Source organism: Prinia subflava, chromosome Z, assembly GCF_021018805.1.
Source record: "Prinia subflava isolate CZ2003 ecotype Zambia chromosome Z, Cam_Psub_1.2, whole genome shotgun sequence".
In the NCBI taxonomy this organism is placed as follows: Eukaryota; Metazoa; Chordata; class Aves; order Passeriformes; family Cisticolidae; genus Prinia; species Prinia subflava.
In genome coordinates, this window is record NC_086283.1 from 32,985,997 (window position 1) to 33,008,432 (window position 22,436).

At 36.7% G+C, this 22,436-nt stretch overlaps 1 protein-coding gene across 5 annotated transcripts in view; it reads right to left on the reverse strand.

Moving 5' to 3' along the window:
- The window catches only part of APC (APC regulator of WNT signaling pathway), a 119,622-nt gene that overhangs the window by 42,256 nt on the left and 54,930 nt on the right, over positions 1 to 22,436 (reverse strand). For all 5 annotated transcript variants that reach the window (XM_063423787.1, XM_063423789.1, XM_063423786.1 and 2 more), the window contains exons 2-4: positions 21,607 to 21,759; positions 5,655 to 5,739; positions 4,539 to 4,740 (exon numbers count right to left, since the gene is read on the reverse strand). In XM_063423787.1, coding sequence (XP_063279857.1) covers positions 4,539 to 4,740; positions 5,655 to 5,739; positions 21,607 to 21,741 — 422 coding nt within the window. In that variant the 5' untranslated portion in view covers positions 21,742 to 21,759. The remainder of the gene's footprint in view (positions 1 to 4,538; positions 4,741 to 5,654; positions 5,740 to 21,606; positions 21,760 to 22,436) is intronic.

A 22,436-nucleotide genomic window follows, 5' to 3' on the forward strand; every position in this document is an offset into this window, starting at 1 on the left:
GCCAGGTCCAGGGAAAGTCCCTCCCTTTACCCTGTGGTTGGTCCTTGTATCTGCCCCTCACCTCCTTGTTACCACCCAGGCCTCTTCCTTACCACCCCTTGTACCACCTACCAATAAAATGGGCTGTCACAAGAGCCCCAACGGCTCAGCCTGAGCATTCCCCAGGTGGAAAGGAGGTCTTTACTGACCCCCAATAAAACCCCCTTTGGTTTACTCGGCTGGCTCCTCTCTTCACTCCTCCGATTCAGTCAGCAATCCTCCACCGTGTCTTTGAGTCTCGGGAACCAAGACTCACGGGATCGGCTGGCTTGCGCTGCTTGCTTGGCAATACCCACTGCATGCCATGGTGCCTGAGCTAGCCCGGCAAGCAGGAACCGAATTCCTACAAGGCACCGCGACACACAAGGATGTGGCTAGCAGAAATTCCTAATGTACTTTGGACAGACTAAAGGCAAAACTAATAGATGGTGCTTGGGGAAAGCTTGTTGACAAAGTTTTTTTTCCCTTCCACTTGCCCATTCTCTTGCCATGGACAGAGTGTAATTCTGCACAGCTTTCCTTTTTACCACCTTGAATGCCCAGGCACCAGTTGTGTCCAGGCTGTGAAATGAAATTTGCAAAAGTACAATAATGCAATCCTTATAAAAAGTATTGTTACTTTTGAGGACTTGCAAATGTGAAAGGACTGACTATTTCTGCCTCTGGATGTCAAAGAACGAGTAGAAGAAATTGGAGGGATAACTTTCAGCTAAATAAACATGTGATTAAGTTCCTCTTATGAAATGTAGGGTATTCAGTATGTGAGACAGTGTGTCATTCAATATGTTTTGACATGCACAATGGATACTAGAAGCAAGAAAATAACTAAGGAACCATCAATGCTGCATAAACAACATGACCTGAAGGTGACTTGTTGAATTTAATAATGTCATTTCATCTTCTGAAGTGATACTTCATTTGGGATTACTAGCTTGGTATCACTGCACTGTGAGAATACAGCATAAATTCTTTCAGCAAAAAACCTGAAGGGTCGCTACAACTACAGCAGGCTGCACTTCAGTTTCCTTGAAAATAAGCAGCAATAAGGGGCAGTTTTCTGTAGATGTGTCTGTAAGCTGTTCCCCACATTAGTCTCATGTACTATTCCAACTAGAAGTACAGCTGCCTCTCAGCCTCCTGGAGTTTCTTGGGGTTAGCAGAAAAATTTAAAGATTTAAAGCAGAAAGCTGCTACTGTTCATGAAAAACAAGATAATAAAAAAAACAGTGCAGTTATTCTTTTTTATGCCCTGAAGATGTTTACATTAGGACTTTCACAGCATCAGAGAAAATTCTGTTCTCTGTCATACCCTGTCAAGTTCACTGAGAATTCAGCAAAGCAAATGGAGACAGCATTTGGAACTTTACACTATTTTTATGAGTTAACAAAAAGTTTTCAATTTGAACCGGTCTTCTGAAAGGGTGGGTTTTTCAAAGGCTTCTCATGTGGTACTTTTGAAGTTCCCAAAAGAGGAAGCTGAATGAATGCAGAAAACTCTTTACTTCTTTCGGAAGTATTTTCTGCATAATTATGTCAGTTTTATTCCTAATGGCTAAATGGGAGAAAGGAAACAAACTATATGCTACTCTACTTCTATTATGTAAATTACAACTACAATTAATACTTTCACTTCAACTGGTGGGAGATAAAATCTTGAAAAGCAGTGCTGATGCTGTGAAGTTTGAAGCAAGTTTTACTAGCCAGCCAAAAGAAGATAAATATAATGGAGGAAAGAAGCCATGAGACAGAAAATGCTTCAAATCAATATTAAAGAAATAAAAAAGGAAATGGCATAAACCAGAAGGAATAAAGATGGCAGACAAACATTTTCATACAAAATTTCTCAGAAAACTGTCATCTCTCGTGGCAAATTACAGAATTAAAAAGGTGAGATTATTAAATTTGCTAAATTACCAAGGGCAAACAAACACAAAAATTGACCTGCAGTGTGCTCTGAAAGATTTTGTTGTTGATATAATGCTCCTACCAAGTATACCTGCAAATAGCCAGAGAAAGCAAGAGATATTTGATGATTAGAGAATTCTAAACAGCCAATTTAAAAGCACAGTGCTGCCACTGCCCATTTTTCTTTTTTTTTTCTTTTTTTTTCTTTTTTTTTCTTTTTTTAATTTTTTTTTATTTTTTAAAATATTTTGGAGTTAGAGGAGAGCCAAGCAAATGAGATATGCACCAATACTTTCATCTTTATTCTGGCAGGTGAATCAATTGATGGATTTTCTTCCCCTCACAAGCTCACTTTCAGTCATGTGTAGTGAGTTGACCCAGACTGGATGCCAGGTGCCCAACAAATTGCTCTAACTATTTAAATGCATCGTTTAAGTCCTCATGCAAACACTGTTGCCCAAAAGCAGCATATATTGTGCCAGTGTCTTCAAATACTGAGTGGAAATGCTCTCCTGCTGCATATTTCTGAAATGTGTTATTTTATTCTAAATTATTTTAGGCTTGTCAAGTTCCTCAAGTTCCTGAAAATCTGTTTAACTGCAAAAATCAAAAATCTACTAGCAAATATATACATTTACATACACAAAAATTTAGTAAGTATGTTGAACAAGTTTAGACACAAAACACAGAAAAATAAGTGGTTAATTTTCTTTTAGAAATGGTAGTGATTTTAGATGCCCAGTCCTATACCCTCCCAATGTTTTGATTGATTTTGCTACGCAGGGTTCTCATCAATGCCCTAGATGCTTCCACAGATACCCTGAAACAGCTTAAAGAACAGAGGAGTTTTGGATTATCTGTCATTGTACTAATAATGAAGCCAGATGTGATCTGGCCATTCCTCCATAGATCCACCTTCTCCACAGCACAAATATTTAACCCATCAGCTACGACAGTAAAAATGCCTAAGCTAGTCTGAAATTAAAACATGCTCATCCCTTTTCTCCAGTTTTATTTGGAACACAGACTGGCTCACTGCCTAAGCAGTCTTCATTGCCAAGAAAAATGTCCAAAGAATATCACCTCAGAATCCACCAGGGTGGGGAAGGATCACAGATCATAAATCAGAGGTGCTAACCATATTAAGGAACTCTGACTGCTATAAATGCTGCTTGTTCCAAGTGAGCAGGAGTTCACTGGAACCACACTGAAAGTTCCAACTCTGTTTAAAGATTTTAGTATCATCTGCAGTAAAACATGGCAGATGAATACAAATAAATGCACAGTTTGTTAAGACGATAAATAACAGACACATCAGACTCTTGAAGACTGAGTTAAGCAAATAGATAGATTCCCAAATTCCTAAGTATTGTTATATAGCTCAAGAATCTACATTTTATGCAACAGAACAAGTATCATTAGTGGTGGCCCTGGCTAGGAGAAGGAAAAAAAGAGTGGCTGCTAGAACAGGCTCAGTACAGACCCATGGGAAGTTGCTTTCATTCTGCTGATAGGACCAAAAAAAAAAAAAAAGGGGACCTGGACATAGCATCTTGGAAGAAAACGACTTTCAGGTCTTGGCTGCAAAAATTTTGCAGAATTCCAGAATAAATCCTTTAGAGGAAGGTTTCTAAAGGGCCGTCCACAACCCACTCATTACCCACAAAACTTTTCTATTAAAACTTCAAAATGAATTTTTTTGCTTGTTAATGTCTACTAGGCATAAAAACTGTTTTGCAGTTTATTTAGTTTTGCAGCCACAGTCTTGATATCCCATCCATTAAGTAGGGCTAAATCTTTAGGAAACCCCATCTTGTAGATGGGTTTTTGAAAACATCTGGTATTTCAGTCAGGTTCATTTTAAGAAATAAAGATAGCTTCAGTGGAAACAGCTGCACGTCTCTTACTTTGCATTTCCTTTGTAAGTGACTGATAAAGTACTACAAATCTGTACTATGACCTGAAAGTATGTTCTTCCTAAAAATGTGTACCAATGCCTTTCAAGAAAAGAAATTCCAGGATTTTGTCAATACAAAACATCTGATGGGAACATCTTAAAGATAAGAACATGTATTTTGTTTAGCTGATACTTTCGCTGAGAGAGTAGAGTCACTAGGTAAATGTCTGCTAATAGTAAATAATTGATAAACCAGTTATGGTACTTAATAACCATTTGCCAAAGAGAGAAAGTGATTTCACCAGCATGTTGTAACAGCTTCAGAATTTATCAACAGAAGTGAGGAGATATGAAGGTGGTTAGAATGTTCTACCCTTGCTGTTTAAATATATTTCAGACAGTGACAACCTGCTTACCAAAATTAAACAAACCCTTCAGCCAACAAAGAGTAAAAATGAAATGCACACATGAAGAAGCACTAGAAACAGAATGATACTTCCTTTTTTTTTAAATATTTTTCTACACGTGCATCTAAATAAAATGTAGGTTCCTTGTTTCTTACCTGTCAAGGTAAATGACAGGTAAATGCACCACTGATCAAAACTGTATTCATTATATGACTATTAGGTGTGTCAGCAAACTTCCACATTAAAATTAGAAGTCAATCTATACTGGAGGAATAAACAAATAAATTTACCTCTCTTTTTCTAGCTCTTCTAAGTAACCAGTGCTTTCTCTGCTTCCATTCATAAAGCCTCTTCTTGGAAATGACCCCATGGGGACTGGACTGCACTCCCCTGAGCGGCTCGACACAGACCCTTCCCGGCTCCCATATGAGCGCACGGACACCTTTGGCCTTAACTTCACCCCAGCAAAGCCGGTGCTTTCCAAATTCAGTTCTGGATAATAAACAGCAAACATTTTTCAGAGCTAAAGGTTCAGCAGCACAAAGTTAAAAGATAATTTCTAACTTAATTTCTTACTTCCCGAACAAATCTATGGAGTTTTTAAATGGAAACATTTTGCACAGAAATGCAGCAAAAATACTGTGAACAAAAACAATGGATATCGTGGACTTGGAGAACTGCAGCTATCTGAGCAGATGGCCAAACTGCAATCCTGGCAATCAGAACAGTATCCCCACAAAAGGCTGCTTCCATCCTTCCCACAGGACTTAAGAAAAACGGCAGAGTTTTGCATAAACATCATGTGAATTACCTTGTGGCCCATTTCCTAACAATTTCTTTTCCAGAGATCCTGCAAATGCTTCACTATCACGAGCAGATGACTCTGTTTATGACAGGGCTCTTAAACACAGACATCCCTATGAAATTTCTAGGTCAGTGGCAGGGATGTATACAGCGAGTTAGAGATCTGGGCTTGCTGGCATTTCCCATACAATGAGATGATACAGATTCCAGCACGTGCTATAGGGAAGAGGCCATCAATTTTCAGCATGACAGAAACAATTCCAGTAATATGACATGGAGAGGGCAGGACATGCGAACAAGTTTAGAAAATTGGTGAAACTACACCAATATTAACTTGTAAAATTTTTTTTTCTGAAGAAAGAAACGTGAGTTATAGCAAAAGCAATTTATAGGAAATCCTAGAGTAAACAGTAGCAAAAGTATAAATGGAGGAGACTTTTTTTTTGAGAATGCATCTTCAAATGTTTAGCAAAAATATTTAGGCATTGAGACTATGCCTAATCATTAAGGTCAGCACTGGAAAGAAGATATAAACAACTTGGAAAATTTTATTAAAGAGTTAAAAAGAAATGAACCTATTTAAAACATAATTCTAGATTTACCTTTAAGTCGTTCCAGTAAGTCAATTTGTCCAGAAGATGCTATTGCCTCATCTTCAATACTTCCTTGTAGCTGTTTCAGTACCTCCTATAAGAAATTAATCCTAATCAAGAAATCTTTACAATAATAACCCACAATGTAAATACATCTTATCTTACGCATACACACTCATGTAACAGCTGCTGAGACACTGATGTAAATTATATTTCATGTGGGCAGTAATCAAGTGTCATAATTTTAACAGCCATCAGAAATATTCTACAATGTTTCCCCCAGCAATGTCATGATATAAAGTGTATCCTGCATAAACCCATCTGGCTGTTCAACCTATTGGATTATTTGGAAGGTCTTCTTAAAGAGAATAGCAGTTATTTTGAATTAAGAGATGGAGAAATGCAAGCACAGAGAAATCAGACAGTCTTGTAAAAATATATTTTGGCTATGCAACTAACAGAAAAGTATTTCAACTAGAAGTAATCCCCAGGATTTGTTTCCTTTGAGACCTTAGCACCACTGTAAACCAGCAAGAACGATGCTATTATTACTACAAATGCTACCATTACCATGCCTGGGAGCAAAAGATTAGGTTTCCTTCACAGCATCTATTATTTGCATTATTACTACTTCTATTCAATCATCACCAGGCCCATCAGAAGAAAATGCAGACTCCTTCATGCAGCTGAAGCTTCAAATCCAAAAATAATGCCTGGTACTATTGAAACTATGTATGATAAAACTATACAGCTGAAGGAAGATAGTTCTGATGCCCCAAAAAAATCATTGTAAACAATGACTATTACACTAAAGAGGCTTATAAGCCCCCAGGTCCCAAATGCTCAGTGGCCTAAATTCAGGTAGAAAATTAAATGCAAGTTAGTGAAAGTCTTCCCAATATCATCATGACACATGCATCAATAGCAAGAACCAATAAAAAAGACTAGCTACAAGGCAAAAAGCATTTACTGTTGTTTAAAGTATCATTTTTCATACTGTGCCAGAGAAAATATTTTTAGATGCAGCAGCGGTCAGGAGACGAAAGCAATTCTGAATAATGGAAGATATTCTCTAATTTTCATACACAGACTCTACACACAGGATTGTACTTCTGTTAAGATCTGAAAATTAACGAATTCTAGGCAATTTTAAAAGATGTCCATACCAAAGTTTTGTTCTTTTAAGATGCTAGCACACCTTACTGTCAATATTGATGGGGTTTGCAGCTTACACAGAAGGTACCTGTTAAACGCATTTTCCTCTTTTCATGAGAAAAAAATTTGCCATTTACAAAAAGTCCAGATTTTCTTTAACAAGTGCAGGGATGAGCTTTTCTGTATTGAAAGTTGTGTTACTTGTAACAAAAAAAAAAAAAAAAGAGTAAAAGGATTATGAGTACAGAACCATGCAGAGTTCTGGGGAAATAATCTGGAGCCTTAGACTCAGACCAAATGGTGGTAGCCCAGTTGCTGTAGCCCCTGCCATGCTACTCTGGGAGGAATAATTCTGGAGTACAGACACCCAAATTTTCAGTTTACTGATGGAGTTAGGGCATTTGTACACATTCATGTCTTTGTTTGGACCAGTCTGATGCCAAACTTCCATCCTCCCTGCTGTACCTGGATTCTCATCCCAGGTATCTCGGAGCATGAACCAAATCCCTCCTGGATCAAGCCAAACCAGCAGTTACACCCAGGACTCCTAATGGGCATTCACTCCATGGGACCAGGCTGAAGCTAGTCTAAAGACAAAACACCCTGAAATATACATTGTATGTGCTGGGTCCTCAACAGAAGTCATCTACAGACCTGCTCCTACTGTACTGCCTGTTAATGTCAGCTTTGCCTTTAGGATCAAGCCTGGGGTGATAAAATTCATACTCTCGGAAAGATATCTTCCCTGTGCTTGCACTTTTAAGTGTGTTCAAGGGCACCATCATCAGCCATATGGCCCAGCCATATCTGGGCCACATAACATCTTCCCTGTCAGCAAAGACAGACAAACAACTGATGTGATTTTTTTCAAGGGCTCCTTGCACTTATACAAGGGCAGATCTGCACACAGCACTCTTAGTTTAAAGTCTAAAACGGGCAGTGTGGATACGTGGAGTAGCCTTGAGAGAGTTTTGTAGTCCTACTGGAAATCTGTCAACTCAGATAAGTTTTGAAATAACTAACAAATCATTTTTCTCTGAAAGCAGCACTGTTTTACAAGGAAAAAAACCACCAAAACCACACCTCTCCTCCCATTCCCTTTTTTTAGAAGACTCTCTCTCACATGCGTGGCACATCTGCTGTTTCAGCATGTTCAGGATACTTCCCTATGTAACGAGTCTTTCTGCTCTAAGAGCCAATATGAGAAGCTAAATGGAACTACTATCAGCTTTTTCTGCCCTACCGAATTATATGACTGAGGTGTCCAGGCAGCAAGGGCCTGCTCTTTCTAAATACTGGCAACAGTTAAACATTAGCACACTGGATCATCTTGCTCAAGTTTTCTGTTTCAATTAGTTATTTAAGTTTTAACTTTTAGTTTTTGTATCATCCCATTTTTCCTCCAATAGCACGTGCATTTTTCTTAAGTTAGCTTTTCTAAATTTTTCTACATTTCTTTTTTACAGTGCCATTGCTAAGGAAACAATGCCATTACGAGGATATGACATCAACTTCAAACTCCATCACAGTACACTTCAAAATTTAAGCTGACAATTCAATAGGCATTCAAATAAAGGAGACAAAGATTAGAGAGGGAGATGCAGCCCCTGAGCCAAGTATTGGTGGAAAATGAGGCTGTGTGCTAAAATGAAAAGTTAGGGAATTTGCAATTTTACTTGAATAAGGAACCGAGAAGTCTTCTGCAGGAACTTCTGTTCTGGAGGAAACATGGCAAGTTATCTGCTACCATGCTAATGAAAATTTTTTATTTATTCATTATTTGTAACCTAGGATTCAACTAGTTTGCACGCATACAGTGCTTTAAATTAGTACTTTTCCATGATAATTTTATATTAAATTTGATATCATGTTTGCTAAAGCATAAAATAGTCTCCAAGGTTCAATTAGCATCTGCTTAGTTACACAAATTTCAGTAACCATTTTAATTGTAGTTTACAGTATTATTCCAAGTAAATTCTTTAATGACTTACTGAAAAAACACACAAATGTAAGTCTATAAGAAAAGGCTGCAAGGTTTTTTCTGTTCTTCTAAACAATGCAATTCCAATTATTTTAATGATCACTTCAGTATAACCTAGTTTATCTTGTTCTGTGCAAAAATACAAATGAATCTTTCTGGAAATGGAGCAGGCAGATTATGACTTATCATCATTTAAACGGGTTTCTGTCTTCACATTCTGTGGACTGTGAAGTACTGAAACATTGCCTACTTTTTGTCTGGTGGGTTGGGTTTTTTTGTTTGGACTCTGTGAATATAACCCTGACGTAAAACCTACTTTATGAATAGTTAAATAAAAGAGATCAGATTTGTCAGCATATGACTACACAATTATGGTAAATAAAAGCACCTTGACTAACAATAGATGCACCTGGCTAAGTGGTAAGGGTTCTTGAAAATAAAATGGTTTAAGGACTGTGGATTTAGTCAAGCTGCTAATAAGGAAAGGAACCACAGAGCAATAAAGCTTTCAATGGCAGATTTAAAATACCAAGACTTAAAGGGTATTCCATTTTTGAGAACTGTATGTATAAATATTAATACTTAGGGATATTTCAAAATATGGTATATTGAAAAAGACATCTTGATGACAATTCAGTTATGTTTGGTTTTCTGTAAACACTATTCTTTCCCCATCACTTTTAAATATTAAGCTTTATTATTTGTATTCACTTTGTCATAGCTATTTGTTTTCAGTGAAGGCCAAAATATATGAAAATCGTAATGAAAATGAAATGCATGAAATTCCTGGACACAGCACACCAGGTATACTCACAGGCCAGTTATCTCAGTTACCATGGCATTTACAACATTTGAGTGTAAAACCAGGCTTAATTGCACAAATACAGAAAGTGTTCACAATTTCAGAGAGTGATCCAACATCTATTAGAAGCATACAGGATGGGAATACGCATATTGAATGAATAAGAAATCATGATTAACCAAATCAGCATTATTTTAAAATTACAGTATTTCTGACAGCATTGGTAGTCATGTTTTTAACCTAGTATACTGAAAATGTAACATAAAATTTCTACATTTAAAGTAATTTTTGACTTCCAGTGGACCTGAACGTTGTTTCAACTAATATTTAGAAGAGCAGAAAAAAAGGTAACATACTAAGAGAACATCACTCAAATTCCACAAAACCATTAAATGTCAGAACCATGTGGGGGTGGGGGAGATATCAGAATACTATTTTTTTTTAGAGATAGTAGAAACTTAAGTTCAAGATCTTACATGACCTGTCATAACTACATGAATTTGACAGTGCATTAATTCTGTCATACATGGTACAACATTCACAGGGGCTGAGATGCCTCGAGAGCTTACCTAGGACAGAGGCTAGACAGTGTTAAAGCAATAAAGTAGGTATTTATTAAAAGGCCTTCAAAGAGCAGTACAAGAGCCCAGCTGTGGCTCCACCCAAGATGGACAATGGGTCACAAGTCTCCATACTTTTATAAGTTTTGGTCGATTTACATATTGGGGTTAATTGTCCAATTACAGCTTCAGGTTATGAAGTCCCATCCTCCCAGATTGCTCTTCTCAATTCACCGCTGTTTGTATTTTTTGGGCCTGAGACTGTAACGGTTGTCCTTGGATCTCAGCTGAAAATGGATTGTTTTGTCAAACTAAGCTGTGAAAAGAAGTTGCTAACACTTTGTATGAAGTTACATACTAATGCAGTACAGAATCTGGAAAATAAGAAAGCTAAAACTTAAGGCATTACTTGGAAGGAGCTCTTTATCTGACACATTTTGGTGAATTATGCTGCTGCTTAAACAAGCTTAGTGGGAGCCCTTCTAATTGCCCCAAGTGCCAAAGCACTACTTTGGCTGCTCAATCCTGTAACCAGGTCAAAATGATAACACTACCAGACAGCACTGCTGACTGAGGTGGAACACTGGGGCAACTCAACTTTCACCCTTGTAGAAGGAGAAAAGCACTTCTTATGTGAAATGATGTTGTTCAGTTTAATTTCCAACAATGTCATTTTCTAAAAAGAAAATATTCAACCAGTGCCACCAAACTCGTACACTGTCACTTGCTGTAACCGCTTACAGAAGACAGTACCAAGTTTTTAGTACAAGCACACTGTCAGGTCAACTTAAGTTATCTGATGTTATGCTCAGAAGGAGGGTTGTCTAAAGTTATGGCATTAGCTATATATATAATCAGCTCAATTTCACCTAAATTAAAGTGAACAAGTATTTGTTTACTAAAGTAAACAAACATTTTCTCAAATTTCCAGCCAATTTGGATCCTGGCAGAAACTTTAGAATTGCAAAGATCTAAAAATATTACTTATTGTAAAATCATAAAAACACACAGACTCTCAATAATATAATGCCACTGCTGCTTCTTTGCAGATTAAATAAATTCACCGATATTTTAAATATATGTGTTTTGTAGGATGCTAAATGACTTTTGTAACATCATTTTAGTTCATGTGACCTTAAAAAGATGCCTGACTGCATTAGTTCAGTCACTGATTTCCCAGAACTTCCCAGAATTCATCACTTGATACAATTTGTAAGAATCAGTTCAGCTTTTGATAGTTTCTTCCACTAAAACATTAGAATTTATCAAATGATCAATACACATCATTATTTTCAAAATCGGTTGTTTATTTTGGATGATATAACCATTGTGCTATCTCCTGCATTATCTACCAAACTATTAGCGCTTTAATTCCCTGTGCCACCATCCTCATGTGACAGTCTACTTCATGTGCCTTCAGAACAACATCCCACGTCCTGCCTCCTGAAATGCTGGAGTGCCTGGGGCACAAAAAAGCATAACAAACATTCTGCAGATGCAAAATCCAAATAAGAGCAAGTGAAATAATTTGAGAATGAAGATGCAAGCTCACATTGGGGAAAAAAATAAAAAGAACATATAATGTTTCCTGTGATTACTGTTTTCTCTTGCAAGACTTCAAAAGTTTAAGTGTTTACACGCTGGGTGAGGATGTGCTGAAATTAAATGAAAAGCAGGCAGATATTGAAAGGAAAATACGGGGTGAATTCACACAGCACAAGTTACAGAAGCTGAGAATTTAGCACCTATTTCACAAATATTAACATGCAAGCAATGCTACTGCTGAATCAATCCCTTTTCTTCCTATTTGTTCACCAAACACTGCATTTGCTTGAAAAAGAAAGGAAACAAACAATTTCACTCTCAGACAAGACCATCTATTATCATGTATGGTAAAGCTGTTCATACAGGCAGTTACATACAGCAAATATGAAAAAATCAGAAAGCTTGCATGTCTACTCAAAGAATAAATCTAAGCTACATCATATTCTGTCCATTTTTATCACACTTGTTGTGCAGAATGGGATGAATCCAAAGCTAAAAGAAGCTCCCAACTGAGAGCAGGGGCATATATGCACCTGTTGTGCAAGTGCCTCTATAGCTAACCCTTTAGAAGAGACCTGACTTTTAGACTGTCAGATACTCTGCTACTCTTATGTTTCCAATGTTCTCCCTTAATAAGCAGGTAAAATGTTAAATTTCTACATCTAGCTGATTCACAGCTAACATACTATTTTTAAAAATCTGTATTATTTCAGAATACAAAACACAGTTGGGTTACCTTGAAAAGATTTTGTTAGCTTGTTCTGAATGCAATTGGATTTTTGAGCACTGTCTGTTCAGTGCCATCTGAGGCGTGTATCTCAATTCTCACTTAATTCTTCCTTACTAGCTTGGCTGTCCAAAGACAGTGTTTCTGATGGGGACTGCAGTGGTGCAATTTCCAGAAGGTATGTGACCCACTCATAATGAGACCACAGTCATTCAAAAAGACAGTTTAGCTAAGAAATCCAGCTGACAGAAGATGACAGTTTACTTTTAATAATGTGAAAGAAAGTATTTTCTAGCAAAAAATCTTCAATTCTTCCTGTAGACTCAATTTCTATTAGGGAGTAACTTTTAAGAGAAATACTTCACTCATTACGCAACACTATATGCCCAAAAATACGGATTTTAAAACTTCCTTTGCAGAAGTAAATTAGAAAAAAACACTATGTTATACAAGTATATATTTTCATCCGTCCTGGGAGCATTGAGCACGGTGACCTTGTAAAGTTTTTTTGTTGAATAGGTGAAATTGTATTATAGGATGACGGACCAACTGGTAAATCAGGATGGCATTTTCTGCCTAAAAACTGTCATTTCCTTACTATTTCAATGTGCAAACCTAAATAAAATGCCTTTGTTTGGTTTTTTGAGGGTTGTTGTTTGTTTTTAAGTCTACAAGTGAGAAAGAATAAAAATACATTCAGTTGTGCAAATTATTACAGGTTTTTTTGTAGTTTACCTGAAACACAAAGTTTGTTATTGCTACAAGCAAAGAGCAGATCTGGTGGTCAAATTCTGATACAAACATGAATAGCACATAAATTTTATTCATTTATGCTTCTAATTTATTGAATCCCTGACATAGCTTCTTTCTCAAAAGCAGGAAACTTATTACACAAACTCTTCACTTGTTACTGCATCTTCAGCTGCTCTTCAAAGCACTTCCAAATCATTCTGCATTTCCCTTTATCAATGGATGGAATTTATGTTTCTGCTTAATGCTCTTCAAAAGGGAACAACAAAATCCAGTGAAATATCAGAGAAATCAGGACAAAGCACTTCCTGTGAGCCACACAGTGTATGGATCAAAACATTTAAAAGAAATGTAAGTTTAGAGAAGAAAAACAAGCTCTGTTAAGACAGCAGAGCCTGCAGTACCACACAAACAACTCCTAAGAGCCAGGAGTACGAAAGTGTTAAAAAAACCCAACCCCCTTAACTTTCGCCACATCAGCCAGAATGCTGAAAAATCAGTCAGACAAAATGAAGTTGACTCATTAGAATTGGCTGGAAGCTGCAAGGACAGAATGCCAGACAAGGACAGGACAAGGGCAGATTCAACATAGGCACCACTTTCTGAGGTACACTCCTTTGCACAGCAGTGAGAAAATGAAGAGCGTTCTACAAGGTTCTCTTCTTTGGTGACACAAAGGTTAATTAAAGAGGGAAAATTTATGTTCATAACTGCTTCAAGTAGGAAGCAAAAAAAAGTTTCTTTCACTACAATCTGTATCCAGGTAAACAGGATTCTTCTCTGAAGAGCTGTAAGCCAGACATGCACAGAAAAACTTAAGATGATGGGCAACAAATAAATGCCACAACTGAAGGCAGTAAAAGTGGTAATGTGTCTGCAACCCCACAGTAGCATAGTGCTGACATTACAGGATAACCACAGAATCATTGAATCTCTTAGGCTGGGAAGAATCTTCAAGATCAGCCATTAAACTCACCACTGGATTAGTCCTGCACAAAACCATGTCCCTCAGTGCCACATCTACACATCCTTTAAATACATCCAGGGATGGTAATTCCACCACTGCCTTCAGCAGCCTGTTCTGCTCCTGGGCTTTTCAACTCCTTCAGTGAAGAAATTTTAAAATCCAATTTAAACATCTCTGGTACAACCTGAGGCAAATTCCTCTTAGCCTGTTGCTTGTTACTTGGGAGAAGGGACCTACCACCCCCAGCTCACCACAACCTCCTGTCAGGAAGCTGTACAGAGTGAGAGGTCCCCCATGAGAATTGTTTTCTCCAGGATGAGCCTCCCCAGCTTCCTCAGCTGCTCCTCCTATGACTTGTGCTCTAGACAAGAATCAAGAACAGAATCAAAAGCAAACTTCATCCTTAACAATGAGAGAGACTAAACATCTTTCCAAACCAACCTCTTTCTTCTCCAACAGCAAGAATCTAGTGAGGATACATGAACAAAATCAACTGTTATTTCTCTTTTATGTCCTCTCCCCAGATTCCCTCTGGCCTTGACTTGCAGACTTCCTGAAACCACATCTCCAGAGGTTCTACCTCTCATGTAAAAACACTTGATACAAAACAAGCTTTGTTTGGTTTGTTTCCCACTGGCTATCTCACAATGCTATTTGATGCCCTTAGATCTAGTATTCAGGAAAACTACTAATTCCCTAATAACTCTCCTCATGACACTTATGATCCTTTATTAGAGCTCAACAGTCTTCCTCCCATCACATCCCTCTCCTTTTCCTGTGTCTTCACCTGAAAAGTCACATTTTATTCAATCATGTCACTTATGGAAGATTTTCAGATCACTTGATTTTTCTGGCACCTAATATGATCAGTTCTACTAGGTCTCTCCTGAGGATGTTCATCAGAATAGAACATAATATTTATCTACTGGATCAGCATGTATTCATCCTGACACAATTGTAACTGTTCTGTTTCCCTGTTTATGCCCAGTAATTTCCAGTATCAGACCAACTTTGTGCATTCAAACTAAGCACTAACCTGACACTACATGGAAAAGCCTTTTTATTTTTCTGGTATTTAAAGTATCTCTAATACTTCTTTCTAGGCTGTTGCCATATGAATTCAGTCCTCATGGTACACATAAAGTTAAGGCTCTTTTCTAGAAGCTATGATTCTTCTAGACTTTTGACCATGGAATTGTATTTGCCATTTATTCAATTCACTCACTCAATACCAGAAGATTCTTTTGCAACTGTTCACACTCCTGTGTTTGTTTTTACCACCATGAAACTCATGGGTCAAACTCTTCTATCTCACTCTTTTTTCCACATGACTTAAGACTGTTGAAAAGAAATACAGGTAATGGCAGAAATCTCACAAAGATACCGCTGGTTTTCTAAAGTTTAAAAAAAAAAGAAAAAAGAAAAAGCCTATTTATTCTGCAGTTCATTTTCTACCTTTAAGTTGAGTAATGACCAAAGAATCAAGAAACTTAGAATTCCAGATAGGGCCACTAATATGTTCTCAGCATAGTAGGGAAACATCCTTAAGTTCTCCATGATCAGTTCCTGTGGAGATATCACAGCACTGGTTTTGGTCCATGAAGCAACTATAATCCACTATGTCATATCTGACTTGACTGCTTAGCAGAAATAACAACATACCAGACAACTCAGATCAGTCAGAAATCAAGATTCTGGAATCTAGATCTGGAAATAATGCTAATATTCTAATGTACAACACGATACAGTAAGAAATGTGTATTTTACTACATTCATGATTCAAATAAAACATCTCAGGTTATACTGCAGTTTAATTACTACAAGTAGCCTACTCACTAACAGCAATTCCAGATCAAATATATATTTTTAACATTCTCTTCTGAATGGTTTGCTTTCATAGTTTAATGTAATTTTGCAGTTGTGTTTTTCTATATATGCCTTGGTGAAACACATCACTGTATGCACTGTATTGCCAACAAAAATTCTTTTCTCTGAAGGTAAAATGAGAAAAGGAAAAGACAGGATGCAGCTAAAAACACTCTCCCTTTGCACAGAGATGGAAAAGTGATGTTATTTGACACAGTAAGTATCCCCAGAAAAATGCATAATTTCTGGTACCTTAGAAGTAAAACTGTAATTAGATTTCCAAAGATGCTATTGCAAACCTGGGCATCTGTCAAATGTATTCATGTACCACCTACTTGAGGAAGCACACATACAGACAGACATGGACACTGCAGGTGCATATAGCACATATCGATATGTTAAGCAGTGTGTATCAGAGGTCTCTGTGAACATGCTGGGCTTTGAATTCTAATTTGCAAGCACTGGCTTACCACAAGACATTGAACCAAAAATTGCTGTGCCAATTAGAATAATATCTCCAGCACCTTCTATGCTTTACAACGTCGATCAATAAACAACAATGATTAGAGACAGCTGATCAGAACAAAACAGGTTTTCAAGGTTAAATATCAGGAAGTGGTGGCTAAGCAGACTATAAGGCCAGAAGGTGTAGTTTGTCAATTTAAAAGAAAATGGGATCACCTGCTTACCTGATCCGGGAGACATCTGGTAAGAGCAGTTAATCATTCCTAAAGAGAGAATTGCTCAGTAGACATTTAAAAGGAAACCTTAAATTTGGTCAAGGGGCATAATGGGTACAAATAGTACCTGAAATCTTACTCCTAAAAAATGGTGTGATTAAGCCATGAGTATACCTGATGTAAAGGATCAGCACTTTTAAATTTTTAACTCTTATGACTTACAGATCACAAAGTACAGCTTCCAGGTCAAAACACTGCAAGACAGTTAAGCTGGTATCTGGAATATTCTGAACATCCATCTTCTCTTTTTTATAGACAAACATAGGCGAATAAGGTCCAATCTGCAATGAGCACATTTTCCAGAGTCCCTCTTCTTAAAATGAGACAAACAAGCTACTGTAGCTTCTAAACTGCTAACTTGCTGGTCAATCTGGTATTCCTGATAAGGATTTATATATTCACTGTTTCAAATAGTCATAAAAAGATATAATAAGAAGTTGAATTTGCAGATAAAATAAAATACAACTTGATCATATTTAGACATAGAAGTACACTGTAGTTCTAATATGATATAAGCTTTCTCACAATTTTTTCAAAGCACTCACGAAAGAATATGAAAATCAAGCACCATGGCATCTTCTCTAGCATTGTTTTTTACCTTAATTTCTTCTAATTTGAGTATTAATTCATCAACATCCCAAAGTATGCACAAGACTGAAGTAAGTCTGGGATATTATATGCTGGAGACTTAATATTCCTTTTGCTACCACATTAAATAACCGTAGCTTAATATTTTACAAATACATTCAAAATAAAAATCCTTAAAATAAAATATCTTCATTCTTGCTTTTTAATTTAGTGAAATCCTATTTCAATCCAACATAACAGCATCACAAGTTTTACTGCCTGGCTGTCTAATTATCAGAAGAAACTCAGGAACACCATCAATGTCAAAAATCATCCTCTGGATCTGCAATGGACATGATCATTATGAGCTCTCTAGGACTTTGCCTTTTAAATATTAATTCCTTCAAACAAACAAGCTAAATAAAAACTAACAAATAAACAAAACTCCACAGAAAATAAAACTAAAATGTTTACATGAAGAAAATTATCTCCCTAAACACCACACTCCACAACACATGAATGAACAGCTCAAGATTTTCTGGAAAGAGTTTAACCACTACCATGTTTCTTTATACTGTATATTTATCTCGTTCAAACACTTGTCCAAAAAAAATCAACAAATTTGAATCACTTCTAGGAATAGTCTTCGTATTTTATTTTTGATACATGTAGACACAGTACAGAAGACACTGAATAAAGTGAAAAGTCACATGTAGAATAAAATTTTAAGTGCACTATATAAAAATAAGAGACAATGTTTTGCTCACATATACTAAAAATGGTTTTCTTACACATGATATTATGAATTACTGACTTACTGTAAAATTAAAGCATTCAAACAGTGAGTGTGAAAATCAAGCATGATGTCACTCTTATGCTACTTTTAGAGTTCCAGAGGTTAAGGTAGACATATCTGTTTTCCACCAGATTTTATATGAGGGAAAATGCTGATATTAATTAGCTAGGACATTATAAACAAACAAACAAATAAACAAACAAAAAACCTGTCTTTAAAGAGAAAAATACTTACCTTCTACATGAACCAGGCAGGAAAGTCTCACAAAGTCTTCTAGAAATGTGGGAGACATGTAGGTATATGCACAAACTAGTATAGCTGACATTAGATTACTTCATGTCTCTCCATGAATTTTACAGGTTTTGAATTCAGATAAAACTGTTCATATTTTTTAAAATTTGTCCATAGTCCATGTTTTATGCGAATACTCTTACATCTAGACATTGAAACGATTTTTCTTTAGTTATGGGCCAACACTGTTATTCCACTGACCATCAAAAACAGTGTATTTGTTGATTTAGAGAGACACTTTATCATACCAAACTGCTGTATTTCATCTGACAGTAAGCCAATAAAAACAACTGAATTTCCCAAGTTAGTCATAATACTCTGAGGGATTTCTTCTGTTTGAACAGCTAATCCCTAGGACAACACAAATTGAAAAACAAAGTGGAGATTGTTTTACTGATCATTTTGGCACCTCCAACATTATCACATTTCTCTTTGATAATACCAATTAGCACATTTCTCTTTGTTTAGCCATCATGTTATGCTCTGGTCAGCAAATGGAGTTTTAACTTTTAAATAAGAGATTTAGCTTTAAACAGGAAGTATTCAGACATAGTTCTTGTATAGGTCAGCAGTAGTTTACAATAAACACATGTGCAAGATGGGGTCATGTTAAGCTTTTAATTCCTATATGATTGCCTTACAATTCTGAAATGAAGGGATTATAAAGATGGGGCACATTTACACAACGTTTTAACATTGTTACTTCCAAAACCAAATTCTTTAAATATCATCTTTAAAATGCCCTTCCTAACTACTGCCCTTCACAGCGGATTAAAGAATATAAGGAAATGAAGAGACAAAGAGAGCAGCAGTCCAAAGAATCACTGTGAGATGTCCTTGCATTGGGCCACAGATCAAAATTCACATTGCAAGAACAGGCATGTTTGCCATGGAACCACAGCTTGTTTCCCCCACTGCTGCTCCCCTTCTTCCACTAATATCTGGAATTTCTTGGCAGGACAGGTTACAAGGGCTCTGTGACACTTTTGTGCTCCCAAAGAATCATGTTTTCTAAGACACTGGGGAAAGTTTTTGACTGCATATATGGTAGTCAAAGGGTTTTTAAGCCTGACTGCTCTGGCTCTGCTAATGACTTTGCTTGTAATTATCCCTAACTATGGCACTGGAACCATACAAAACATGCAGTTTCTTTAAGTGCAAAAAAAGCCAACACATACCTTCTCCGAAAGCCTGCAAAACTAAAATTATCTTCCAATTAAAGAAAATCCTGCACTGATCTCCATCAAGCTTCACCCACAGATTCCAATTTGACCCCAAGATCATTCCCACATCATCCTTCAGATTCTAGTCAAATCAAAACTATGTTGTGTCCCTTTCCAAAGAAAAGGGTCTGAAACAAACAAGGGAAAGACATGACTTCTTGGTTCAGGTGAAGGAGCAAACACATCTTAGTAATGAACCCATGATTTCCTAATAGAACATGGTTTTAAAAACTCCGAAATTCTTAACAATCTCTTTTCCACCCATCTCCCAAAGTGAAAAGAAACATACTGAGTTTGATAATTGACTTGGAGGGTTTTTTGTGTTACATTCTTTAGATCTAGAACAGAACTTTGGGATAGAAAAAAAAGAGTCCTCTACTCTGGGTATGTTCATAAGCACAGAGGAGTGCAATAGAGCTAAACTTTCAGTTTAGCAGTCTGCCAGATTTAAAGTAAGAACATAAAGCCATTCCACATCCCAAATTAATGCCCTAGAGACCAGTTTGTATGGCTGGACTGTCTTTAGGTCACTGGAAATTTAATTATCTGCACAAAAGCTAGAAAAACCTCAACCAACTAAAAACCAAAACACCTGTATGTGGATGAAGAAGAGGAAAAAAAGACATTTTTACTCTTGTTTTGTAAAATTAGCAGGAAAATCATCTGTCCTGTTCTTCCTTTCCTTATTTTAGACTGCAATGACAGGGAGTAGAAAGGAGTTACTGACAAATTTGTTGTAATAGTATCTTAAGAAAAATCATATAAATGACAGAACTAGTTTTCAGACATGTAACTCAGCAAACAACCCTTTTTTCTGCAGCTGCTAATGATATCCATTTCAAGCAGCTGGTGTAAAGGACTATAATTTCCTTTTAATTTAGGTAGGAAAGCCATGTTTCTTTTACACTGCAATGCAAGGATTAAGTGCATCTGAAACATCTATGCTTTTTTCAGGGGCTGTAACCAGTGTTTCAGAAAGCAGGAGAATTTTTCTTCTTACAGTTAATATGCAGTCTACATGCTGGAAGAGAAGAAAATTTGAGTTCAAATATTTTTAATTGCTATATTAATCGAATTACCATATTTTTAAAATTAAAGATTGATTATAAAGGAACATTAAGTCTATCATAAGAAGACTGGGAAGCAAGGAGATGGAGAATAAAATTTTGTTTAATATTTAGAATATACCTACCCCATACAGGAGTCTACACAGAAATACCAACAATTTTTGAGACCTTGCAACTGAGGTACCAAAAGCAGACCAGTTTTGATGGCTGCTAGCAAAAAGCAGCAGGATTTGTCAGCTTAGGAAGAGCACTGCATTAATGCAGCTCTAAGGCTTGCAAAATTCTGCCTTGTTCAGTATCATGGATCAATCATATAGATGCAGCTGGTGATGTACTGTCCCACTAATTAAAATCCATCTAAATTCCACTTAAGCCTAGTGTTTGCTCTTGGATGGGTGGCTGTGAAGGCCTACATTTAGCCAACAAACACCAGCAGGAATGGATCCGAGTGAATTTTTTAAGTACTCATTTAGGCTTGCTTTGGGAGAGGTTGGAGAACTTGTGGTTTTATGTTAAAAGGAACTTCTCCTGTTAAATAGACCTTAAATACTGCAATTATAGTAAACCCCCAAATTTTTAGCATTACCTGAAAACACTGAAAACTTCCAGTGTTTTCCATGTTTTCAAGAGCTGAACAATACTTGCTCTGTCAGCCTTGGTCAGCACTCTGGACTTCCTGCTGGGAAGTACAGCTGTGCTAAAAGGGTAGTGTTTATCACAGCACACTGGATGCTCTTTCTAGAAAACAGTTTTGAAATTAAAAAATAATAATAATCAAATGTAGCTTTGACAGTTTTTCCTTTACACAGTCTGGAAAAGGACTTCCATAGGAATCTAAAAAGCACACAAAACTCTGAGCGATTCCCAGTCCATGACACAAAGGGCAGTGACAGAAACCCCAAACAGGCACAGAGCTTGCAATACCTTCATAGTGGATGCCTCGGTTTCCAGTTTTGTGAGGTGATTTGAGTTATCCTCTAGCTCTTGCCGAAGGTTGGAGTTCTCCATCTTTAAAGCCTCAACTTGCTTTAACAATTGATCATATGAAGCTGCAGCCATCCTGGGCTATCCCCAGGCCTTAAAAAAGTAAGAGAAAATATTAAATTTAAGCATTTTAGAAAAAAACCCTTCACTACCCAAATGTATCTAACTGCAAAATCAAGTCTCTCTCCCATTTATCACAGGACCTTCTAAACATTTAATTTAAATCCATTACACCAAACTGTTAATGACCAGAACTAATGCCAGATCAAGACTTTTTCTTCTGTGGGCTTCCATTTGGTATGCATGATTAAGCAAATGAAAAACCTTAATTGTCAATTTCATCAGATATTAGGGGAAGCTAGAATACATGAAAGAAAATCACGGCATCACACAAAAGCATCTTTATTATTGTCACTTCAGTTTCAACATGGAGAAATTGCAGATAATATACCATATATATTAATTTTTGGATAGATAACAAGCATCTTCACACATATCTAAAAGATGCTGACTGCCTGCTTATTTTAGGAAATGAATGTTAGTCACAGATGTTCAATGTTTCTAGGAATAGCAGAATGCTGAGGGAGATGCTATATGAAAGGAAAACAGTAAATACTGGGGAATTTTAACTATAAAAACACTCCACACCATCAAATGCAGTAAATATGTAGGTATTTTGTAAAAATATACCTCAAGGCACGACTAAAATCATGACTAAAATCACGACTAAAACAAGTCTCTTTCACATGAAGTGGTCATACTGCACCATT